Here is a 22,907-nt window from a genome sequence, read left to right as displayed (position 1 = left end):
TTGCGCTGCACATGTTGCACTTAACTGTATTTTCCTTTTTTGAAGTGATTCTAATCATATTTCAAGCAATTCAAAACCATCATGGAAAACAGTGCACATCTGAAGTGTCTCAGCTGAAATAAAATCCATTATTCATCAGCTTTAATATATCGGCCAAATTTTTTTATTACGCCGATAACAACTGAACATATATCAGCCGATATCGATATGGTGGCCGATGTATCGTGCATCCCTAACAATGATGTGTACTTTTGTATTATTTGCAATATAAATATAAATAATATAGATAGTTTTTTCAGTAATGATAATGAGGTTACTGAGAATTGTAAGAGGGTATGTTCTTTTTTCTTTTTTAATTTTGGGGTGAAAATTTACCTTGGCAGTTTTCCCCCAATAACATCTGTGTGTGTGTTTCAGAGTGTGATGAATCGGATCCACACCATCAGTGTTCCATATGCAGTAATGAAGGCCTGTCCACTGTCCTGGGTTCAGAGAGTTCACATACACAAAGGTACAAGACCAAATGTATGTCTGTCGTCTACACACATTTGTTTGGATATGATAAACGTCTGTGTTTCTACAGCACGTATTGCCTTGGTGAAGTGTCGTGACCTGCATTGGGCGATGATGGCTCACCGAGATCAGAGAGACACCAGTCTGGCCTCCTTGCGCATGCTAATTGTTGCTGATGGAGCCAATCCTTGTGAGTTACGCTAACAGGCCTCCTGCAGACACTTCACGGGACATGATGTTCATTTAATATTTATATTTAACGATTTCACTCTTTTTGTCTCTCTGTATCTGGTTCAGGGTCGGTTTCATCATGTGATGCATTTTTGAACGTATTCCAGGCTTATGGTCTGAAGCCAGAGGTCATCTGCCCGTGTGCTACATCACCTGAGGCCATGACGGTTGCCATTCGCAGGTATATAATTTTTAGATGATCCCATTTTAAATTAAATATATTAGTATTTGTTCCCTGATTGTGTGAACTTTCTCCAGGCCTGGGGTCCCCGGTGCACCTCTTCCAGCGAGAGCCATCCTGTCCATGACTGGGCTGAGTCATGGGGTCATCAGGGTCAACACTGAAGACAAGAACTCTGCTCTCACCGTCCAGGATGTGGGACATGTCATGCCAGGAGGTGTGTGTGTGTGTGTGTTGAATTGTATGTGTGATTCACATGTCTACACTTAGAAAAAGGAATCATGATATTACCTTGGGTGTGTATAGACCATGGTAATACTATGTGGTATTGTCACTCACAGAGAAAAATCCAATTCATGCTATCAAAGTTTAAAATATGTTATTGTCATATGTGCATGCCTGTGGAGTCAGCATGTGTGTTTATGTGTGCTTTAGCATTGATGTGCATTGTGAAACCGGATGGGCCGCCCATGCTGTGCAAGACGGATGAGATCGGAGAGATCGTGGTGAACTCTCGTGCTGGTGGAACCATGTACTACGGCCTGTCTGGAGTCACTAAAAACACCTTTGAGGTATGGCGATCAACTTAACACTCTCATTCACAGAAGATGATAAAACTTTGTACTGAATTGCGTACCATAAACATATTTTTATGGTATCTCACAGGTGATCCCAGTCAACGCTAGTGGTACTCCTATTGGTGAAATCCCATTTGTGCGGTCAGGATTGCTGGGTTTTGTTGGACCGGTAAGAGTGTGAAAGAGGAAAAAAAGAGAGGGACAGTGCCATTTTTCATGTGTTAAAATCAGGGCTGTCACGGTTAAAACGCGATTAATTCAAAATCCTTAACGCCTTCAAATAATTTAACGCAAATACTGAAGAACGCGAAATTTCATCTTTAACATAATTTAAGTCATGCAGTTAGATGATCTTAGAAGTCTGGAGTTTATCACACTGAGCAATGGCACAAGCACCTGTTACCCTGGTAGGCGGAAATTTTAAACCGTTTAACCCGATCTCGCTTCTCCGTTTGCAATCAGATCATTTTAAGCCGCTGAACTCTGGGAAAGTTTTCAGTCCAATAATCCAGTAAGCGAATTTATTCAAACAATCATTCAAACAATCAGTCCAAAACAGTCCAAAACCATGCTGATTACATCAGAGATGGCAGAGAGAATAGATTCACGTTGCGTTTTCAGTGAATTATTCATTCCAGTGTGTGTTTCGCTTTTAAACACCGAGCACTGTCATATTCTGTCATTGTTTCTGAAGAGCGCGAGCCTTCACGCATTGCGCTGTGTGAGATACAGCCTGAACGGAACGTCAAAACATCCCACTGCTGTATGGCCAGATGATACGCAAACTACATTTCTCAGCTGGATAAAGCAAACCAGTGTCTCGCTAGTAATGTTTTGATGGATGAGGATTGCAATCAAGGTAAAGATGATTGCGGTGACAAGGAGTCATAGGCTACTTTAAGCACGCGTGAGTCCATTATATTGATGCGCAAACATGATCCAGTTCGGTATCGCAACTTGACTTGTCTAAAATGTAATCAAGTTCTTTGCTGTTTGCGCATTGTCCACAAACTATACACAAACTAATTTTTTCATGTTCTAAAATAAAAATGTGTTAAACAAGGTGAATGGTCTATTCTTAATTTCACGATAAAAAGGGTGCGATTAATTGTGATAAAAAATTTGAATCTATTGTCAGCCCTAGCTAAAATCATTTTTTTCATCTCTCCTTCTTCCGCAGGGTAGTCTGATATTTGTGGTGGGTAAGAATGAGGGCTTGCTAATGGTTAGTGGTCGTCGTCACAACGCTGACGATCTAGTAGCGACAGCACTAGCAGTGGAACCAGTCAAAACTGTGTACAGAGGCAGGTGAGGGTTCCCCTTTGAATATACAGAGCGAAATTTAGTTAACCTTTGTTTTAATGAGAATAGATATTAATCTGATGTGTGGGTGTGTGTTTTGTAGAATTGCTGTGTTCTCAGTGACTGTGTTCTATGATGAGAGGATAGTAATCGTAGCTGAGCAAAGGCCTGATGCCAGTGAAGAAGACAGCTTCCAGTGGATGAGTCGGGTTCTGCAGGTACAGACATATTTATTCTAGTAATTATAAACTAGATTGTTTTATACTTTAAAATTTGATTTGATCTTAAAGCTCTGGTACATTAGCCAATAAATACACACCTGTGACTGTACTGCCAATATGTGTTGAGTGGCTTATTGCTTATATACAACAGTTATTTGATTGTTTTAGTTTAACACACAAAGGTTTGATAATCCTTTATGTATGCTTTATTTATTTGTTGGTGGTTTTGTGTATTGTTTCTCGTCTTCAGGCAATTGACAGTATTCATCAGGTGGGATTGTATTGTCTTGCACTGGTTCCTGCCAACACCCTGCCCAAAACTCCCTTGGGGGGCATTCACATCTCAGACACCAAGCAACTCTTCCTGGAGGGGGCGCTGCACCCCTGCAACATCCTCATGTGCCCTCACACCTGCGTTACCAACATGCCCAAACCACGTCAAAAACAACCAGGTGTGTATGCAGGGATTAAATGGAGATCTTGGAGGTGAGAGAACCTGGAGGTAAAAAATCTGTCGGATGTGATATTTTTCTCACAGTGTTCTGTCCTGTTATGTCTTTCATAGTCGGTGTCGGCCCTGCATCCATCATGGTGGGTAATTTGGTTGCTGGGAAAAGAATTGCGCAGGCTGCAGGCAGAGATCTGGGACTCATAGAAGACCAAGACCTGGTCAGGAAGGTAATCTCAGATTTTGCATTGTATTGTGAGGCCGTATAACAGGAAATAAATAATGCAGACAGATTCTTTTAAGCTGTTTATGTAAAATGCACTGTGTGGTATTTTAATGCTTTCGTGTGGATGCAGCTGTGTATGTGGCCTACAATGATGGTAAGCACTATGATCATTATGGCACAATCACATGCCACAGGCATGACACAATCATTTAATGTGTTATTAATGTTATATGTTTGAAGGTATTGTTGATGAACTGTCTGTCTTGCCTTTTTTTAGCATCAGTTCCTTACAGAGGCTTTACAGTGGAGAGCACAAACCGACCCTGACCATACGCTTTATGTACTGTTAAATGCCAAGGTAAAAAAACACTCATACATTCCAAACAAATAGTGGAAGGAATAAACTCCCTCACTGAGAATTTCGGATTTGCTGGCCTATAATGTGCTTTCTCTTTCTCTCTCTCTCTCTCTCTCTCTCTCTCTCTCTCTCTCTTTATCTCTCTCTCTCTCTAGGGAGTGGCAGTGTGTACAGCTACATGTGTTCAGCTTCATAAAAGAGCAGAGAAGATTGCTGCTGCTCTCATGGAGAGAAGTGGTATTAACATTGGAGAGAATGTGGTGCTTTTGTATCCACCAGGTAAATCACACACACTATGTCCTTTGTTAAGACTGTTATTTAAGAACTGGACAGTTAAAAACTGTATAGGAGGGAACAGCAAAGTCATTGGTATTTACAGAAAAGTACTTTTTCTCATTTCACATCTGAAGAGGGTGTTAACATATAGGTGACTTTAAAATTAAGTCATATTTTACTCCTAGTGTTGTGCTAATGCTTTTCGGGACCACAAAAGAATGTCCCACTCATGCATTTTTATTAATCTTGATTTCTCACAACTTGTGTGCTCTTTCTGTGCGAGTCGAAGTGAACTGTTGCGCCAACAGAGTCTCACAGAAGACCAATGGCTAATGATTTTTGTTAAATAATACATTCAATTTCTGTTTATTTTTCACAAAACCCTATCGTATACCCACAGAACACTTGGAATATATGACATGTGTTGCATGGGATCATTCTGTGATACTTTAGCATTTTTTTAAAAGCTTGATGCTGGTCGCTATTCACTGCCATTATAGTGAGTAAGTCAATTTTATTTATAGAGCACATTTAAATTCAGATTCAACATTTAAATTCAAATAAAATAGAGTAAAAATAGATAACAGTTACTAATCTATAAATTAATAATCAGGAAAGGCTAAAGTGTAGAGATGTATCTTAAGTCTGGATTTAAAAACAGAAATAGAAGGAACATTCATAATGCTAGGTGGCAAACTTATGGAGCAGCAACTGCTCTGAAAAGCTCTGTTCAATTTAAGATGTGACCGTGGGACATGTAGCTTTATTGGCCGATCTGAGGGACTTAAGAGCTGAGTTCAAATAAATAAGATCAGAGATGTAAGATGGGGCTTGTCTGTTAAGAGCTTTAAAAACAATCAGCAAAATCTTGAATTGAATTCTAAAAAAGACAGAAAGCCAGTAAAGTGGGGCTTTTTTTGCACTAGTTAACAGTCTAGCTGCTGCATTCTGAAACATCTGTAAACGTACCAATGAAGATTGAGGAAGACCATGGTTTAAAGAATTACAATAGTCCAGCCGTGATGTAATAAATGTATGAATAACTTTTTCCAACTCTTGAAAGGAAAGTGTCGATTTAAGTCTAGAAATGGTTTTATTCCCTTGGCCTTTGGAATTAAAATAACCCCACATCATCACATAGCCTTCACCATACCTAGAGATTGGCATGGAGTACTTTCTATAAGATCATCTCTCAATGCAAATTAAACCATGCCAATCTCTAGGTATGGTGAAGGCTATGTGATGATGTGGGGCTATTTTAATTCCAAAGGCCAAGGGAACTTTATCAGGATGCATAGTATCCTGGATCCATGAAGTAACTGGCCTTTAAAAATAAAAATCTGCCTGCCTCTATGGGAATTTAACATAGGGGTGTCCAGACTTATGCACCCTGTATTTTAAGGAAGAACATTTATTTATTTACGATACATTATTCATTCACAAAGAAAATTGGTGTCCTTAAAGGTTGGATTTTTCCTAATTTTTTTAATTAAGGCATTAAGTTCAATTTCCAAAAGATGATTTTTTATTCCTCTTTTTAGTCAACTTTAGCATGGGTGTCTAAACTTATGCATAGCACTGTATATATATATATATATAATACGTGTTATTTTAATATATATATATATATATATATATATATATATATATATATATATATATATATATATATATATATATATACACAGTATATTGTGTGTGTGTATATATAAAAGAGAGAAAATGAGCATAAAAACGTATTTATGACTGTTTTGGCATAAATAAATAAATGTACATAAAAATTTGCATTGCATATGAATTGTCTGTATGTGCAGGTATAGATCTGATCGCAGCATTTTATGGCTGTTTGTATGCTGGTTGTATTCCTGTCACCGTGAGGCCTCCACACCCGCAGAACCTCTCAGCCACTCTGCCCACTGTCCGCATGATTATTGATGTAAGTCTGTGTGTTGCATCTGTTAGACACCTTTATTTGGGTGTGTTTTCCTTTAACTGCTTGGTAGCATTGTTAACTTTTCTTGCATCTCTCTCCTGGTTTCCTCAGGTCAGCAAGGCTGCTTGCATTCTCACTACTCAGGTTTTAACGAAGATTCTCAGATCTAAAGAAGCAGCAGCTACAGTCAACATAAAAACATGGCCCATCATAATAGACACAGGTAACATACAACAGTCAATTTTCCATATAGCTCCTGTGCACATTGCAAAACATACTGTACTTTGTTCATATAATAATAGGTTAAAGTCATCTGTAGCATATATATTGGATCAGGGTTTGCTCTTTAATTGAAACAACTTTTAGTTTTGTGTAACAGTTTGTCCAACAACAGACTTATCACCACAGTAGTTACTTTAAGCACTAACCAGTCTCATTGTTACATAAAATAACATAACATGTAAACGTTTTAGCTGGTCTCACGCAAAGCATGCAAGAAAAATATCTGGCTTGATTTGTCATGACAGAAATGTTTTTAAAAAATATAACCCTATGACAACAAACTCACAAAAAATCTTATCATTAGAGACTAGTAAGAACTATCATGAACAAATCAAATATGTTTTGTTATATTATTATTAGAAATATTCAACAAATCAGCATTATAACTTTGCAGAGCTATTGGTCTGTATGAAAATGTCAAATGTCTAATAATATTTTCATTATGTTTATAAGCAGTACAATCTCTGAACAAATGACACACATCAGTTTAACAAAGAATGAAGGCATAGTTACTTTTTTGTCAATTCTTCTTTGAATTCTTTGTCTATGTCGTTGTCTTCTGTGTATCAGATTAATCCATTGAGTCATCATCGCATTCATAATCAGACATACCGCTGTATCTTTGTCCTTATTTGCACATGGATGACGTAAGGCCTGCCCAGTCGGCCTAACAACAGTTTCCAATAGAGCGGGTGAATGATACCTGCATGTTCCTTCTTTTCAGTGTGGCAAAGTAATTTAATTCCAATTTACTTTTATCTGACTCCATTTTATCATGACCTCAAATTTAGGTTGGAATGGCAATTGGTAATTTATATGATACTTTATCGAGACATTTGATTATTCAATTTAACTCTTTACTTTATATTTTACCCATTCATTAGGAATCTATGTCGCACAGAGAGACTTGTGCCGGGCGTTTAACGCGGGTCACATGATCACAAACTCGTCAGTCTTGGTCACTAGACAGAGGTAATTGACTATACTTTTTAGAAGGCCGCCTTCACGCTTGCTCTATCTAAAAGTATTTTGTTTAGTCCCCATAGATCAAATAAAACATTATGATTTTTATATAATCTTTCTATGTGAACTGAGTGAAGAGAAGAATGTGTAAAGAGAAGGAAGTGGGGGAGAAGGAACAAATGTGAAGGAAGGACAGGATGGAAAGAAGCTTTCTCTTTGTCCATATCTCTGGAGATCAAAGTATCTGAGGTTCTGTTTATTTTACAAAGACATAATAAAATATGTGCGCATACACGTTGCTGGTTCATGTTTGGGGCACTAGAGTAAATTAAATTTGTCTATAAAAACTTGAAACATGCTTACTTCCAGTCCGGATATGAAATGTGATCCGCATTGCGAGTGTTGAAAAACTCATTGTGTCGTTCCATGCAGAAACCGCACTGTTGTTACATATTATATGTAGTTACACTGCAAAAAAATGCTTTTCTTACAAAGTATTTTTGTCTTGTTTCCAGTCCAAATATATAAAAATTCTTAAATCACGTTGTATTTACTAGATGAGTAAAATGACATAAGATATTATGTCCTGTTTTCCGGGGGATTTAATCAAAATTAAGTTTTTGCTTAAAACAAGCAGACTTAAATAATAGAAAAATAATCTTAATTCAAACAGAAACACGATTATTGGCAGATAATTCTGCTTGTTTTAATTAAAAAAAAAATTAAGCATTAATTTTTATTTATTTCCCCAGAAAACAAGGCTTAATATCTTATGTCATTTTACTCATCTAGTAAATAGATCTTGATTTAAGAAATGTTTGATATTTGGACTGGAAACAAGACAAAAATACTAAGTAAGAAAAGCATATTTTTGCAGTGTACAGTCATATTTTCCATGTGTTGGTAGTCAAACTTCAGCTCTGGCCGCATCGTGTGGAAAATGCAAACATGCAAATTCAAGTTTAACATTAATTTCTCTTATTTTCCCCCAGATGACTTGCCTCGCAAACGACCTCCCACAATCTACAAACCGCCCAATGCTGAGATGATGGCCTATCTGGACTTCAGTGTCTCAACCACAGGCATGCTGACAGGAGTGAAGGTGAGACATCTCAATGGATGTGTTTCATCACTGTTTCAGGCAGTTTTGGTGACATTTAATTCTAGGGTCATTGAATAACTGACCAATCAGAGGTGTTTTTGTATTTTATAAATATAGAGTGCTGTCCAAAAGTCTGAGACAACTAGTGAAAATGCTTCTATTTAATTTATTTTTTTATCACATTTTGGTTTAAATTAGACTTCTTGATTTTCAGTGTTGTCTTAGATGTTTTGGACCCCATTGTAGCAAATACCTCCCTCAGACTTAAAACAAATGTTAGTTGATCTGTACATTTGAGACTCCCCTCTCTGATTGGCTGTCTATCAGATCTCTCACGCGGCGGTGAGCGCTCTGTGCCGCTCTATAAAGCTACAGTGTGAGCTGTACTCCTCTCGCCAGATCGCCATCTGCCTCGACCCCTACTGTGGACTTGGTTTTGTGCTCTGGTGCATTGCGAGGTAACAGATGGATACACACAAACAGTCACATACAAATGTCTCATACTAACATAGAAAGACTCACAGCTTCGTCATCTCACGCTATGGCTTGTTCCCTTCATAGTCGATATGAATGTGTTTTGAAGTCGATGTTAATATATGGTTGTGTTCTGCAGTGTATACTCAGGTCATCAGTCTATCCTGATACCTCCTATGGAGCTGGAGATCTCACTGCCCCTGTGGCTGGGCACGCTCAGTCAGTACCGCATCAGAGACACCTTCTGCTCCTACTCTGTCATGGAGCTCTGCACCAAGGGCCTGGGCGGACAGACGGAGATGCTGAAGGTATATATTAGCACACTTAAAGTCGTCATAAAACGAAAGTTGTGATAGTGTTTTCTTCCCTATTGTGAAACGTCTTCCTTCACGTACAAGAAAAAATGTAGGAATCAGAATCAGAATTGATTGAATCGTTGTGGTTTGCTATTGTTGTGATCTCATGCGAGTGACAGGTTGTCCCGCCCTCGAGTCACTAAGCACATCATCAGAGAAGAGATGTCGCTGCAAGAGGGGAAGTTATTTTGATTAAAGATTATGCACATGAATTTAAAAGAAAAATCATTTATAATAAATAATCCAATATTCCATTAAAAAAATAAGAATTATCCATTTTGATTTCATTGATAGTTCACCCGAAAAGAAGAATTGTCTTCATTTACTCATCCTCGTGTCATTCCAAACCTGTATGACTTTCTTTCTTCTACAAAGCACAAAAGACAATATTTTGATGAATTTTTAATGAAAGTCACTGGACCCCACTCGTACAGGCTTAAAAGGACATAACACATTTTTTGATTAACTAACCCATTAAGCTTTTTCGCATCAAAATCAATGCAACAGAGTGTGGGACATATTAGAGTCTGCCTCTAAAACAAGTTTGCATATGAATCAAAACACATGCTGGTCTTTCACATATCTGCAAATTTTCCCCACTAACACAAATACAACATAGCTTGTCTTTTTTTTTCAAATCTTCAAATGTTCTTCTGATGTTCTTCGTGTCCATCTGACTTCAGGCACGTGGTGTGAACCTGTCGTGTGTGAGGAGCTGTGTGGTGATTGCTGAGGAGCGTCCGCGCTTGGCTCTCACACACTCCTTCTCCAAACTGTTCAAAGACCTTGGACTCTCCATGCGGGCTGTCAGCACTGCTTTTGGGTCGAGAGTGAACCTGGCCATCTGCCTACAGGTAGATTACCTGAAGTTCAAACTTTGCAAGTTGATTTTCCTCTGCAATATGCGTGTCAGACCTGATGTTTCAGTTATTTGAGGTGCAGCTGATCTGTACGTGTGTGTGTGGGTTTGTGTTTTTCATAGGGTACAACTGGACCAGACCCCTCAACTGTGTATGTGGACATGAAGTCCCTCCGACATGACCGGTAAGAGAAGCACATATATTTATATGTTCACACAAAACAAATAAGGTTTAAATACTAAAAGGTGAAGTGTGTTTTTGTGTGTGAACATGTCAGTTTCTGGCTCAGCCAATTGTTATTGCATTTGGTGCCATTAGTAGAGCAGAAATCACATAGTATTTACTGTTTTAAATACTGTAGAATTATATCTATTAAGATCCTGGGTTTTGTCAAATATGAAAAAAGCTCCAGATCTGCTGGTTCCTCTCGACTCTGTCATTATATTGTGTCATAAACACTCTTTCTTCTTGTATAACACTGATGATGGTGTTTCTGTGTTGTAGGGTGAGGTTAGTAGAGCGAGGAGCGCCACAGTCTCTTCCTCTCATGGAGTCTGGAACAGTAAGCGCATTCCACTGTTGGATCTAGAATGAATGTAAAAAAATAGGGAGTTTGAATATTGTTAATGCTTTCATTCTTCTTCTCTCTCTTTTAGATTCTTCCTGGTGTGAGGGTGATCATAGTCAATCCAGAAACTAGAGGACCACTAGGGGACTCTCATCTAGGAGAGGTGCGTTTACATATAGTATATGTAAATAATAATTGGTTGTTTCATCAGCTTTGTGCATTTTTAGAAAATAAACTACCTTAAAACACATTTTCAAACACTTAATAAGTTATTTATTTGTATACTAACATTCACAGGAGAGTTATTTTTCGCGTTTTTTTATTTTTCAAATCATGTAATAGAATTTTTCTAGAGAAAATTACACTTTAAACATTTTTAGGCACATTTCAAAGCTATCATTATGTATCCCAAATACACAATTAAATAATATTTGTTTACACTTTTTGCATAACTTGACACAAGTGATACCTTGATTGTTTTTCTCTGTTCATACATCACGTCTCATATTTCATCTCAAGAATGCCTTTCAGACCGTTGTTTCCATGATGATGAGCAAGTGAGAGAAATAGATAGAGGGTCAAAATAGATTCCTAAGCTTCACCAGTAATATACTTCACTCTTTCTCAGATTTGGGTGAACAGTCCCCACAATGCAACAGGATACTACACAATATACGGAGAGGAAAACCTGCAGGCTGACCACTTCAACACTAAACTGAGCTTTGGAGATCCTCAAACACTCTGGGCCAAAACTGGATACCTGGGATTTGTCAAGAGAACAGAACTCACAGACTCCAGTGGAGGTGAGAGAGAGAAACACAATTGGATGAATCAAGAATAAAGGATGAAGTGCTCATGAAAGACTGGTGGGGGCAATGTACTGTGGGATGCAAACGTCTAAGACCAGATTGTAAATCTGTTTTCATGCAGTCCCAGAAAAAAAAACAAAAAAAAATGTTAAACCCAAAAACTGATGATGTAAAATAAATTAATATATATTTAGATTCTAGGTCACTAATCAAATTTAAGGAAATTGTGACATTGACCATTCTAAAAAAAATAATGTTTTAGTTAAAGTTTTAAATATATTGTTATGTGATAATGTCATTTATAATTACAGATATATATATTCTGTATATTACATGTATATAATATATATATATATATATATATATATATATATATATATATATATATATATATATTATTATTAAATAAGACATTGGAACTAGTGGTCTCAGACTTCTCACTATAAGAGATACATAAATTATGAGACTATGCAGTGCATTGTTATGCCACACTAAATTAATGTTCTTGTAAAAATGTCCATGTTTGTAACATTTCGCGTTTAGATCGCCATGACGCCCTGTTTGTGGTGGGCTCTCTGGATGAGACTTTAGAATTGAGAGGTTTGCGGTATCATCCAATTGACATCGAGACCAGCGTATCACGTGCCCACCGCAGCATCGGCGAAAGGTAACATTTCAGAGACGTGCTCTTTGCTTAATTTTTTTCTTGCAATCATACTACCCTTTAACTCTTACGTGCTCTTTTTTTCCCCTCTGCAGTGCTGTGTTCACCTGGACAAATCTGCTGGTGGTGGTGGCTGAACTCTGCGGATCAGAGCAGGACGCTTTAGACTTGGTCCCGCTGGTAACCAATGTAGTATTAGAAGAGCACCATCTGATTGTTGGTGTGGTGGTTATTGTTGACCCAGGGGTCATTCCTATAAACTCCAGAGGAGAAAAGCAGCGAATGCACTTGAGAGACTCCTTCCTGGCAGATCAGTTGGACCCCATATACGTAGCGTACAACATGTAACTGCGAGCCAAAGGCCTGCCAGAGCGGTGCTACGGAGCCTGGCCTCTGAACTTGGATTGAGTTCATAAACAGAAAGACTTGGCCCTGTTTTTTCAGGGATAAGGTGTCATTTTCCAAAATACAAATGTGTGAGATGCAGTTTTGGAGAAGGGATGCTATAAAAGAATTTCCCTTTTAGTTCAATTCCTTCTCCCCTAGAACCCCACTCTCACACAATGCCACATAATGTCTGTCCAATTCTTGGTCATGATTTAAATTTACTTGAATTACATAGCTCTTTTTTCTACTCAAACACTCTCCTATTCTAGCACTGGCTGGCTTGTCCTTTTTTTTATTTATTAAAATTAGCTTAAAGCCTCAGTTTGTAAGTTTTCACCTGGGTTGTTCGATTTCAGAATTTTCTTTTATTCTGATTCCAACGTTTTTGGACTCAATGGAATCGATTCCAGGAGTCAATTCTCAGACTAAATGTTAAGTAAAAAAAGGGAGACAAAGTGAAATCTTAAAATAAACGGTGCAATATAAACTATAATGATTCATAAATGGATAGGAGCTCATGATGAATGGATGGACGGACTACAAAAGATCAGTGGAGTAATTAAGTAGGCTTAACAATATCAATTCTCTGTGAATTAGTGTTGTTAAGACTCTTTTGGGTTTTTGGGTAATCAAGGTAATGAACACAATGAACACAGACTTAACAGACTAGGACGTCACAACCCTGAATCCCAAAAGTTCAAAATGTGTATATTTATATATGTATACAGGACTGCAACCCAGCTTATCTATGGTGCTGTGTGTTACAGGGCTCTAAAATGTACTATTTATATACAGCATTGGGGTAATAGGGGTCTTTTGTCATTCATCAGATGCTTGTGTCCAAATCAGCTTACATTATACTTAATACAGAGACAGTCCCTCAAGAGCAACCTGGGGTTAAGTGCCTTTCTTAATAAGGGCAGTATTGATGACAGGACATTTCTGTAATGCTACAGTTCATAGAATGCCCTTACCCAGGTTAAAACCCATTCCTTCATCCACCATTATTTTTGTCAACACACACAAATGTATTACTGAGACTGCAGTTGTCTGCTCATTTTCCTCTGACAGCAAACCATTTAGTGTTCTAAATCTTACCACTGGGGCTTTAACAAAGTTTATTTCAGATATGCAGCTATTCAGGTGACAGAGCTGCATCTTTTAATTTGTTTTAATTCTACAATATTTACAAAATACAATATACAGGTTTACTTCTCGAAAAAAAAAAACTGCAATGTAATACCCAAAACATTTTTAAAATGTTTTTTTCCATTTTTTTTTACTCATATTTAACAGGTTGTTGTTTAGGATTGTCCACAAACATTATTTTAATAATCAATTTGTTATTAACAATTGAGATGTGTTCTAAACCATGGGCTATTTAAATGCTTCATACATCTTATATGTCCCTTTTATTTAATATTTTTATTACTCAGTGCAAATATGAAAAATGTTTCAAAAAGAGGACCACAATATCTGTTTCACACACTCTATCTATACTCACTGAAAGAACCATATTTGGCTCGAGAGCATCGGTTCTATCTATCTATCTGTCTGTCTGTCTGTCTCAAAGTGAAAACTTCATTCCCTCAGACCCCTGAAGTTCAGCATGAGGATAATCATCCCTATTGTTTTTCATTATCCTTTATGCACTTTATTAGATAAATGCAGATATATTCTGTAACATGCATTATTGAGTAGCATATGAAAGTGCAGGCACATGAAAACACATTTTTTGGGACTAAATGCCCAGTCTAACCTCAGTACCTGCATTTACAAATTGTTCTCAGTTTACTTCTGCACATACACGTATAACGGTAAGAAACACACTTAGTATGGATTCGTTCAAAAACATTCAACTGCAAACCTCATCACACACCAAGCCCAAACCAAACACAAACTGAGATATGTATAGCTCTATTTTTGCTCTCATCTAAAGGTGCTTATACACATCAGGATTAGCCATTTAAACCTCTAAATGGCAACAAAAAAAAAAAAGAGAGAAAAAAAATGCAGGCATCTGTACAATAAAATAAAACAACTGTAAAATAACACGACTCTGTACAAGCAAACCCCTCGTGAACACCTAACTGTACAAATGCAAAGATTTTACATGTTTGGCAAAGGATCTTCTGTACTATAACCATTTTTACGAGGAATGACTATCTTCTTGTAAACCATAAATAACTGTAAATAATTGCTTGTGTACAGATGAGAAATTCTACTGTACTGTAAGTTAGTTGCTGTATTCTGTCAATTTTTTGGATTAATATGAATATTAACTACTGTCACTGATATCCCTTCGTAGCTGAAGTTGAAGACTGGTTGTAAAAAAGCTTGCTCTGTTCCTGTTTGTTCTTTTCTGGTCGATCAGAAATGTGATGGGTTGAAGTCTGTACTCAGATTTGTCTGTCATGCATTTCTATTTAGAATTCAGATTCAGAAATCTTACGGTATGTACAAGTTTTAATGATGTAAGCATGATAAAGTCGAGCACTGTGGGGGCTTGAAAGACTACTTTCAGAGTCCTTACACAACTGACCACTACAGTATGTTAGCCTAACCTCATTCTGTACGATGCGGTTGAGTATGTATGGTCACACCGTTGAAAGGTCATTGGTTTGTCGATGAGTTCCACAATACACGTTCCCAAATCAGAGACACTGTCATGAAATGTATTCTCTCATTCTCACTGTTGTGAAGGGCATCAGAGTTGAGTTTATGTGATGAAAGCACAAGCGAGCGAATTAGCCTTTTACATGGGGCATTCAGGGAAATAGTGCTTTCCAGGATGGAGAGGATATAATCATTTATAAATATTCACTTTCATGTTTGCAATGATTTTTGTTCTTTAAATAAAAAGAATTTATTTGTCATTTGCGTTAACCACGTCTTAATATCTACAAAAACAAAACAGAAAACAAGACATAATCGGTTCAGTTTATTGATAATCTGACATGCCAGCTAAGTGCTGGAACCAAAAGAAATGTTTCACACACTACTGAAGCAGCTACATTTTAAAGTACCCCATCCAGCATACACACTATACAAAATATACAAAAACAAATTATTTGCTTGCATTGTATGGAATAAAATAGGAACATGTTTAGGCAATACATATTACTCTTCTGTGTTAAAGTATTCTGTTCTGTTCATTTCTCCTAATATTAATAATAAGAATGGGATATTTCACATTCATGGAAATAAATGAAAGTCGTGATTATGCAAGCAAGCATTTCCCTGTTGGCTCACATCTTTCTTTTTTGTACATTGGTAACTGTAATTATTTTTTACTCCAATGAAAAACACGAAAAAATAATAAAAGGCTTTTATTTTGCATCGCTGAAATTGTTTTTTTTTTTTTATTAACTTTATAACTTTGTCTATCTCCCTCTCTCTCTCTCTCGTTACATTGTAAATATTCCAAAATGGCATAATCCAAAATAGCTTCTTTTCACCAGAAATTGAGTCGCAGCGCATCTAGTAAAAAAATTGTTACATTTTCGAATACGCTTTGACCATTTTTGTTTGTGAATATAGTTTTTGCCATGCATAATAGAAAAATGCACTACATAGTATGCATTGGTAATTGCATTGGTTTCATTCATGTTCCCAGACCCTTTTTGCGTTTCAGTGATATTGGCCAATCACAAGGCTTAACACAGATTTACGTAACACGTCCTTCTAGGGGGAGGCGCTTATTGCGGCCTTTAGGAAAAAAAAAAAAACCCTCAAGCCATCTAAGATTTTTCAATGGAAACCGCCCAGGTTTATTCTATGCATTATTAAATAATTACTTTTCAAATTATATTTCGAGTATTGGCATCTATATAGACGGCGTCGTTGTTTCCAGGAGCGGCTCAAACGGAAAAAAGGTAAAGCGTTGCTTTTGTTTTGTACTCTTTCTCTTCTGCCGACCTGTCGCTGCAGTCATGGCGCCCGTCCGCTCGGTTGTAGCACTCGTCTTACGGGAAGGTGTTTTAATGGCTCCCCGTATCGCTGACGTCTGTTGACGCGGGTACTTGCGTGCCAGTGACTAGCTTGGAACTTTCTGCAGAGCGCGGCATTAAGTCGCCCACAGGCTTCACTACACACCGCAGCGGTTTGGTTTGTTTTATTTAGAGATGTGCTTTTGATCGGGATCTCATGGGGGAATAAGACTTAAAGTCTCTGACACTCGTGCAACATTTGCAACTTAAAAATCTATCAATCTCTTGTGATGGAGCTTTTGTGCAGTAGAAACAAACCCGCTTATAAATACAGGCGGAATCTTATGTATTTTGACAGATAAGTTATGAAATGACATCATAGACATCTGTCTAATTTTATTTAGCCTGTTAGCTGTTGTAGCCTCAGATTGTTTGTTTTAAATGCGGACTTTTAACGGATAATATTATCGAAAATACTGAATCAACAGGTCAGTATATATCACACGGTTATTTTAGCTTAATTAAAATAGAAATTAACCCGATATTGCTATTTTTTTAGAAATGTGACTATTTGATGGGCGTTATTTAGCATCCGGTTCTGTATGAAGTGCTGTTAATAACAACACAAAGCATCTGATTTACCTCTACAGGAACAGTATTGTATTCCATGTTAAGTTAGCTTATTCAGTTCCCCCCCCCCCCCCCCCCCCCCCCCCCCCCCCCCCCCATTACATTGTTATTTAGTGATTTTATTTCTTATTTATTGTACTGTTTACATGATTTTACTGGAATCAAATAATACATGAGAGCATTTGCAGCATGGTTGCAGCAATAATGCATAGAAAGCAACCCACAAGGACAGTGTAAGTGTGTGTGTGTGTGTGTGTGTGTGTGTGTGGTAGAGCTAAAGGTTTGAGAGGGACTGACTAAGGGCTGGGGTAAAATGGAAACACTGACTAAATCAAGGCTTTTTACTGTTAGCCACAAACACACACACACACACACACACACGGGCCATCCATTGAAACATATGAGAACAGATAAAAGCCAGTGTTCTTCAGCATTCTCATGTTTGCTGTCAGTCTGTAAAATAATACATCAAAAAGTAATGGGGCTCAGCAGTTTTTTTGTCCCGTAGTTCAGATTTCTATTTGTCCTGAATAAATAAATACTATTATATTTTAATTTATATTTATCATTTTAAATGTAACTTTTTTTTAATTACAATTTTGTTTTAATCATATCATTTTAAATGTAAATTCTGTAAAAAATTTAAACTTTTTTTATATATACATTTTTCTTTACTTTTTTAAATTGACAATTATTTAAAAAATACCATTTATTACTAAACATTTTTCGTATTTGTTTGCAAGGCATAAACATTCTGTAAAATATGTCAGGAACCTTGAAATATAAGAGGAAATTAATAAAAGGATATGGATATTTCTGTAACTACTTTTTTAATCAAAACAAAAGTTATAATCATCTCTTAAATATTAGCCATATATTGCTAATTTTAATAATCACAGAAAAGACTAGCACTGCGTCCAAAATCGCGTGTAGGTACTACATTTGAATTTACTTCACAACCATTAAAAATAAAGGACGCTCTATATAGAATGAATATGGGTAATATGAATAAAATTCTGACTTATGTGACCTACCGGCGTCAGTTTGGGCCACTTCACTGCCATTCATAAATCCCCCTCCTGTCGCCTCACGGGGTTGTAAAGTGTCAATCGAATGCGCACTTAAGAATCTCTCCGGGGACTTTCTTTCTAATACTATGTTTTTGGACATGCTACTCTTGGCATTCTGTCTAGTAGTAAGGTATTCGATTTCGGACGCAGCATAGGAAATTCAAAAATTGCCAAAAGCCCTTTATATGGGTTCTGAGTCTACCGACCGTGGGAAGCATCACATCTACATTAAGTATTGACCAAAATCTGTCTCAATGTTCATTTACAGTGGCAATGGAGGAGGTCCACCAGAACAACAGCAATGGCTCTGAGTCCCAAACTATTGCCATCCCCACAACTATAACTGCCTCTCACATATCACAGATAGCACAGGTACTGTTAATGTATGTACTTATGAACACACATTCTCATGATGTATAAATATGCTGTTTGACTAAAACAGCAATAAATATGCTTGTGTCATGTCATTCATCTTAATCATATTGTGGAAAGATGTCTCTGGGTGGGAATCCAGTGACTGTGGTTCAGCTGCCCAGCGGTCAGTTCCAGGTTCAAGGTGTGATTCAGTCAGCACAGTCATCAGTTATCCAGTCTCCACAGGCACATGCACAGGTAACATGCAGTGTGATCTTCACCTTCCTGATCTTTGTTTTTACTTCAGGTTGGAATCAGTGACATGTTATCCCTCCACTTAAACACTGTTTCCTATTAGGGTCAAGGATCTGACAGTGATGATTCTCAGGAATCAAGTGACAGTGGGGCATCTAACCAGAAGTCAAGAGAAATCTTGGCTCGGCGCCCATCCTACAGGTATAGAACCCAAAATCACACACATTCTAGCTATATGTATCTAGGGAGCCTAGCAAGGTTGAATTAATCAGAGCCATTCGGTAGGGTGGACGCTCATGGCCAGCAAGCTTCTGTGGAAACTGTGGATCTGTTCCAAAATATTCCCTCAGTAAATACACAGTTCACAAAAATCCATTAATTTTCATGGGGATTGTGTAACCAAGCATTTTCTCCCAAACATGGTTCTCCCGCACTTTAATGACTAATAAATTAAAAATCAAAGACATAAGACATTTTTTGTTAAAGTCTGCCTATAGAAATGAAAGGAAGTTAAATATTACGTGGGCACATTAATTAGTACACATACTAAACACTGCAATAAGGCATAAAAATAAGATTGTCAATTTTTATTTAATTGTGAATTTACTGTAAAAGTTTTTTCTCACTGATAATAGTGCTTTCTCCGGCAAGCACCAAATACATTTTATATACCCAATCACAAACATTAGTATAGTTCACAAAGCTCACATTAAGTGCATCTTAAATCAGTTTATATAATTGTTTATATTTTTATTCTTATCTAATCTCAGAGAAATGTCATTTATTTGATCACCCCTCTTGCATTCATAATAGGCGAGTGTGACAGATCTAAAACAAAAGGTGGCAATCTTGTTAATGCAGCATAAATGTCTTTATTTACATACTTGAAGTTGATTTTTGACTCATGCAGAATTTTCATTTCATTCGCACAGAACCAAAAGCTATTCCTGATACTATGGAATGAGGCAGGCTACAATTAGCATATTTAGTAGGCTACTTCTTTTGTAATCTGTGTAGATTTTTTTTTTTTTTTTTTTCTGGATCCTTTTGCGCTCTATTTCAGACATGTCCTTAAACACACACATAGGGGAGCTACAAGCAAAAATGGCCAAGCTTTAAATTCCAGGCATGTCTCTGGCACACAACAAAGAGTTTAGGCACTACATGAAAACTTTCTCTTCCTTTTTGTGTTTCAGGAAGATTCTAAATGATCTATCAGCTGAGGAAGTGGCGACTCAGAACGAGGGAGAAGAGGAAATCTCTACCTCCTCTGCCATAACAAGCGTCTCGCTCCCCACCCCAATCTACCAGACAAGCACTGGCCAATATAGTAAGCCAAGCCAGCATGCTATTTAAACAATGGGTTTTGAGAGGTATTGAATGCATCGTGTGGTAATTTCCTACATATTTTGCAACAGAAGTTAAGTAAGTGGTTAACGACAAATGACACAAAAGCCATGCAGTTTGTTTTTTAATGACCCATACAAACTTGATTTTCATAGTGTATGATAACAAACAATTGCATAAAATCACATTAAAAAAAGATTTATCTTCATGCACGATTTGTTTGCTCCTTTGCAGTTGCGATTTCATCCAATGGCTCTCTGCAGCTCGCCAGTGCCGGTTCAGAGGGCATGCAAAGCCTGCAGACACTCACCATGACCAACTCGAACCCAAACCAGCCAACTATACTGCAATATGCTCAGACTGCCGACGGACAACAGATTCTGCTGCCTAGTAACCAGGTGGTGCTCCAAGGTTGGCATTCAAAGTCAAAAAGAGCTTTTCATTTGGCAATCAGCTCATATTGTTGTTTGGTTACACATGGGACACACTCTGGCTGTGATGCTGTGTTGTAGGTGCGGGGGGAGAAATGCAAGCTTATCAGATCCGCTCCTCTTCCTCTTCGCTGCCTCAGACCGTTGTCATGACATCACCCGTTATCAGCTCTCAGGGCAAGAGCGATGACCCGCAAATGAAGCGAGAGATACGCCTGGCGAAGAACAGGTGGGTGTATTTGAGCGAAAGAGAATTGATTTGTTCAGCTAGATGAAGTTTGTTGTTAATGTATAATATGCTATGGTTATTGTCATGTAGGTACTATACAAAAATTTGCATTGTTAGCCTAACCGTGCTTTTTGTCTAATCCAAATCTCTGCATGCAGGGAGGCAGCCAGAGAGTGTCGCAGAAAGAAAAAGGAGTATGTGAAGTGTTTGGAGAACCGTGTGGCTGTCCTGGAGAATCAGAACAAGACTCTTATCGAGGAACTCAAGACGTTAAAGGACCTGTACTGCGTTAAAACCGGCTAGTGGGACATCTCTCCAATCATGCTAATGGGACTTTACTGGCAGTCCTGTCTGCCTATGTGCTTATACAAAAACAGACACAGGGACTTTTTTTGGCTTGGAGAATACATTTAATCCTCCTGTCAAATGCTTGTTTTTATACAACTCATTTTTAACTAATAGCCTAAGAACGATTGACCAGAAACAACAGCAACAATAATGCTTTTAATAGATAGATGGAAAGAGGGATACATTTTTCCATTAACATATTTTTCTTTGCAGTCAACAGATGTTTATATTTGTATATGTATCTTGTGCAAGCATTGGCACGTCTACACTGGGAGATCTTGCTTTATTCTTGACCCATTTGGTTTCCAGGGAATTTTGAATGTTAATTTTATTGAAGCGCTAGCTGAATTATTATTTTTTTTCTATGGTAGAAGTGCAGAAGTTACAGTGGTATTTTTACACCTTTCTCAGAAGCGCTTGTATGTATGAAAATTGTGACGCGATTGTGTGTTTCATGAAGTCATGCAGCTGTGTTCTTTGCATTTTTGCTATTTCCCCCTTTATAGGAACCTCTGGTATTCCTATCCCCATTCCATATTTTATTTTACTGAGTTTTAGTGAGACATTTTCTACAGAGACAGCAGAATTTACTTTCAGCTTTACTATTATTATAAGTAACATGAAACAGTGGTAAGTTCATTTAAGCCTTATTCTGGATTGATAAACTCATCTGTATAATTTAATCTGTGCCCTTTTTAGTCCAAGCCTTGGTAATATGTATAATTGGTAAAATAGCCAAGCCTTGGCTAACTGATCTTTAAGCCATATACACACTTGGGTCGGGACCGTTGTTGGTTTTAACTGAGTAATTGACCCAAGGCTTACCACTGTTTATAAGCCAAGCTGTTACAAGACAATCGAATCAGGGAGCATCCGATGAAAAACAATGTCACTTGTTTTTGGTAAAGTGAAAAAGCTAAATAAATATTTTTCCAGCCTTTGACTGTTTTTCTCCCTTCCAGTTTCTCTGTTTCTTGACTGCTTTTTGGCTCAAGGAGGCCCTTGAAAAACTACTCAGATGGTCAAATAGGAGATGCAAGGTTAGCTTATGAAATGATGTTGGTCAGTACTTGGGAAAACATAATGTCTTGGTTTGTTGCATTAAAAAAGATAGCCAGAAAAATATTATAATAATAATAGCTTTATTTTATTTTTTTCATAACCCTAAAGGGACATGGTGGTGGAAAATGAGACGGGAGAAAAAAAGAATAGCTTTTGCGCTTTAGGTCAAACCCTTTGCGCTCCCCAAGAAACCGGCTCTGTAATTCGGTGTACCCACAGTGAAAACATCAGATTATTTTTAAAGTATTTTCCATTTTTTTCTGAATAGTGTTAGTGAATCCCATGACATTATAACAAGTATAGAAGTATGAAAGCGAAATTATTACGTTTATGCTTCATGAATATGACATGCAGAGGAGCTTGGATGTGGCGTAGCTTCAGGTCAGAGAAGCCAGCTGCCTTGATTGTGCTTCCAAGTAGCACTGGTTGTCTCACAGCCATCATTTAAATAGTACCTGACATGTATGTAGAATGTAAATAGTACCTGATAATACAAGTTAAGTTAGACACGTATTGCATT

At 37.4% G+C, this 22,907-nt stretch overlaps 2 protein-coding genes across 6 annotated transcripts in view; both read left to right on the top strand.

Moving 5' to 3' along the window:
- The window catches only part of dip2bb (disco-interacting protein 2 homolog Bb), a 34,974-nt gene extending 19,366 nt beyond the window's left edge, over window positions 1-15,608 (top strand). For 2 of the 3 annotated variants that reach the window (XM_084424863.1, XM_084424862.1), the window contains 25 exons: window positions 418-511; window positions 584-703; window positions 811-925; window positions 1,003-1,142; window positions 1,361-1,497; window positions 1,592-1,672; window positions 2,684-2,811; window positions 2,909-3,023; window positions 3,277-3,478; window positions 3,592-3,704; window positions 3,831-3,854; window positions 3,978-4,058; window positions 4,214-4,337; window positions 6,149-6,270; window positions 6,379-6,490; window positions 8,505-8,614; window positions 8,942-9,072; window positions 9,228-9,396; window positions 10,128-10,298; window positions 10,427-10,488; window positions 10,809-10,866; window positions 10,961-11,035; window positions 11,501-11,675; window positions 12,225-12,348; window positions 12,441-15,608. In XM_084424863.1, the coding sequence (XP_084280989.1) occupies window positions 418-511; window positions 584-703; window positions 811-925; window positions 1,003-1,142; window positions 1,361-1,497; window positions 1,592-1,672; window positions 2,684-2,811; window positions 2,909-3,023; window positions 3,277-3,478; window positions 3,592-3,704; window positions 3,831-3,854; window positions 3,978-4,058; window positions 4,214-4,337; window positions 6,149-6,270; window positions 6,379-6,490; window positions 8,505-8,614; window positions 8,942-9,072; window positions 9,228-9,396; window positions 10,128-10,298; window positions 10,427-10,488; window positions 10,809-10,866; window positions 10,961-11,035; window positions 11,501-11,675; window positions 12,225-12,348; window positions 12,441-12,693 (3,036 nt within the window). In that variant the 3' untranslated portion in view covers window positions 12,694-15,608. The remainder of the gene's footprint in view (window positions 1-417; window positions 512-583; window positions 704-810; window positions 926-1,002; window positions 1,143-1,360; window positions 1,498-1,591; window positions 1,673-2,683; window positions 2,812-2,908; window positions 3,024-3,276; window positions 3,479-3,591; window positions 3,705-3,830; window positions 3,855-3,977; window positions 4,059-4,213; window positions 4,338-6,148; window positions 6,271-6,378; window positions 6,491-8,504; window positions 8,615-8,941; window positions 9,073-9,227; window positions 9,397-10,127; window positions 10,299-10,426; window positions 10,489-10,808; window positions 10,867-10,960; window positions 11,036-11,500; window positions 11,676-12,224; window positions 12,349-12,440) is intronic. The other variant, XM_084424864.1, reaches the window with a different exon arrangement.
- Window positions 15,609-16,417: 809 nt separating this feature from the next.
- Window positions 16,418-22,268, top strand: atf1 (activating transcription factor 1). Of its 3 annotated transcripts, XM_084424916.1 has the most exons (9): window positions 16,695-17,149; window positions 17,251-17,330; window positions 18,630-18,733; window positions 18,854-18,973; window positions 19,074-19,171; window positions 20,167-20,300; window positions 20,552-20,728; window positions 20,830-20,977; window positions 21,136-22,268. In XM_084424916.1, the coding sequence occupies exons 3-9, from the start codon at window positions 18,635-18,637 to the stop codon at window positions 21,278-21,280; spliced, it is 921 nt and encodes a 306-aa protein (XP_084281042.1). In that variant the 5' UTR covers window positions 16,695-17,149; window positions 17,251-17,330; window positions 18,630-18,634; the 3' UTR covers window positions 21,281-22,268. The 3 variants fall into 3 exon arrangements, with proteins under 3 accessions (XP_084281041.1, XP_084281043.1, XP_084281042.1); XM_084424915.1 differs by lacking the exons at window positions 16,695-17,149; window positions 17,251-17,330 and adding an exon at window positions 16,418-16,607; XM_084424917.1 differs by lacking the exon at window positions 17,251-17,330 and having other exon boundaries at window positions 16,661-17,149.
- The last annotated feature ends 639 nt before the right edge of the window (window positions 22,269-22,907 follow it).

This window comes from Rutilus rutilus (genome assembly GCF_951802725.1).
Source record: "Rutilus rutilus genome assembly, chromosome: 12".
In the NCBI taxonomy this organism is placed as follows: domain Eukaryota; kingdom Metazoa; phylum Chordata; class Actinopteri; order Cypriniformes; family Leuciscidae; genus Rutilus; species Rutilus rutilus.
Note: the sequence above shows the minus strand (reverse complement) of the source record. Positions and strands in the feature narration are given on the sequence as shown.

Bases quoted from the DNA above. Each gene is read 5' to 3' on its own strand.
- atf1 (XM_084424915.1), top strand. From the start codon at position 18,635: ATGGAGGAGGTCCACCAGAACAACAGCAATGGCTCTGAGTCCCAAACT. The intron at 19,172-20,166 runs GTATAGAACCCA...TTTGTGTTTCAG, and splicing joins GCTCGGCGCCCATCCTACAG to GAAGATTCTAAATGATCTAT. The intron at 20,301-20,551 runs GTAAGCCAAGCC...GCTCCTTTGCAG, and splicing joins GACAAGCACTGGCCAATATA to TTGCGATTTCATCCAATGGC.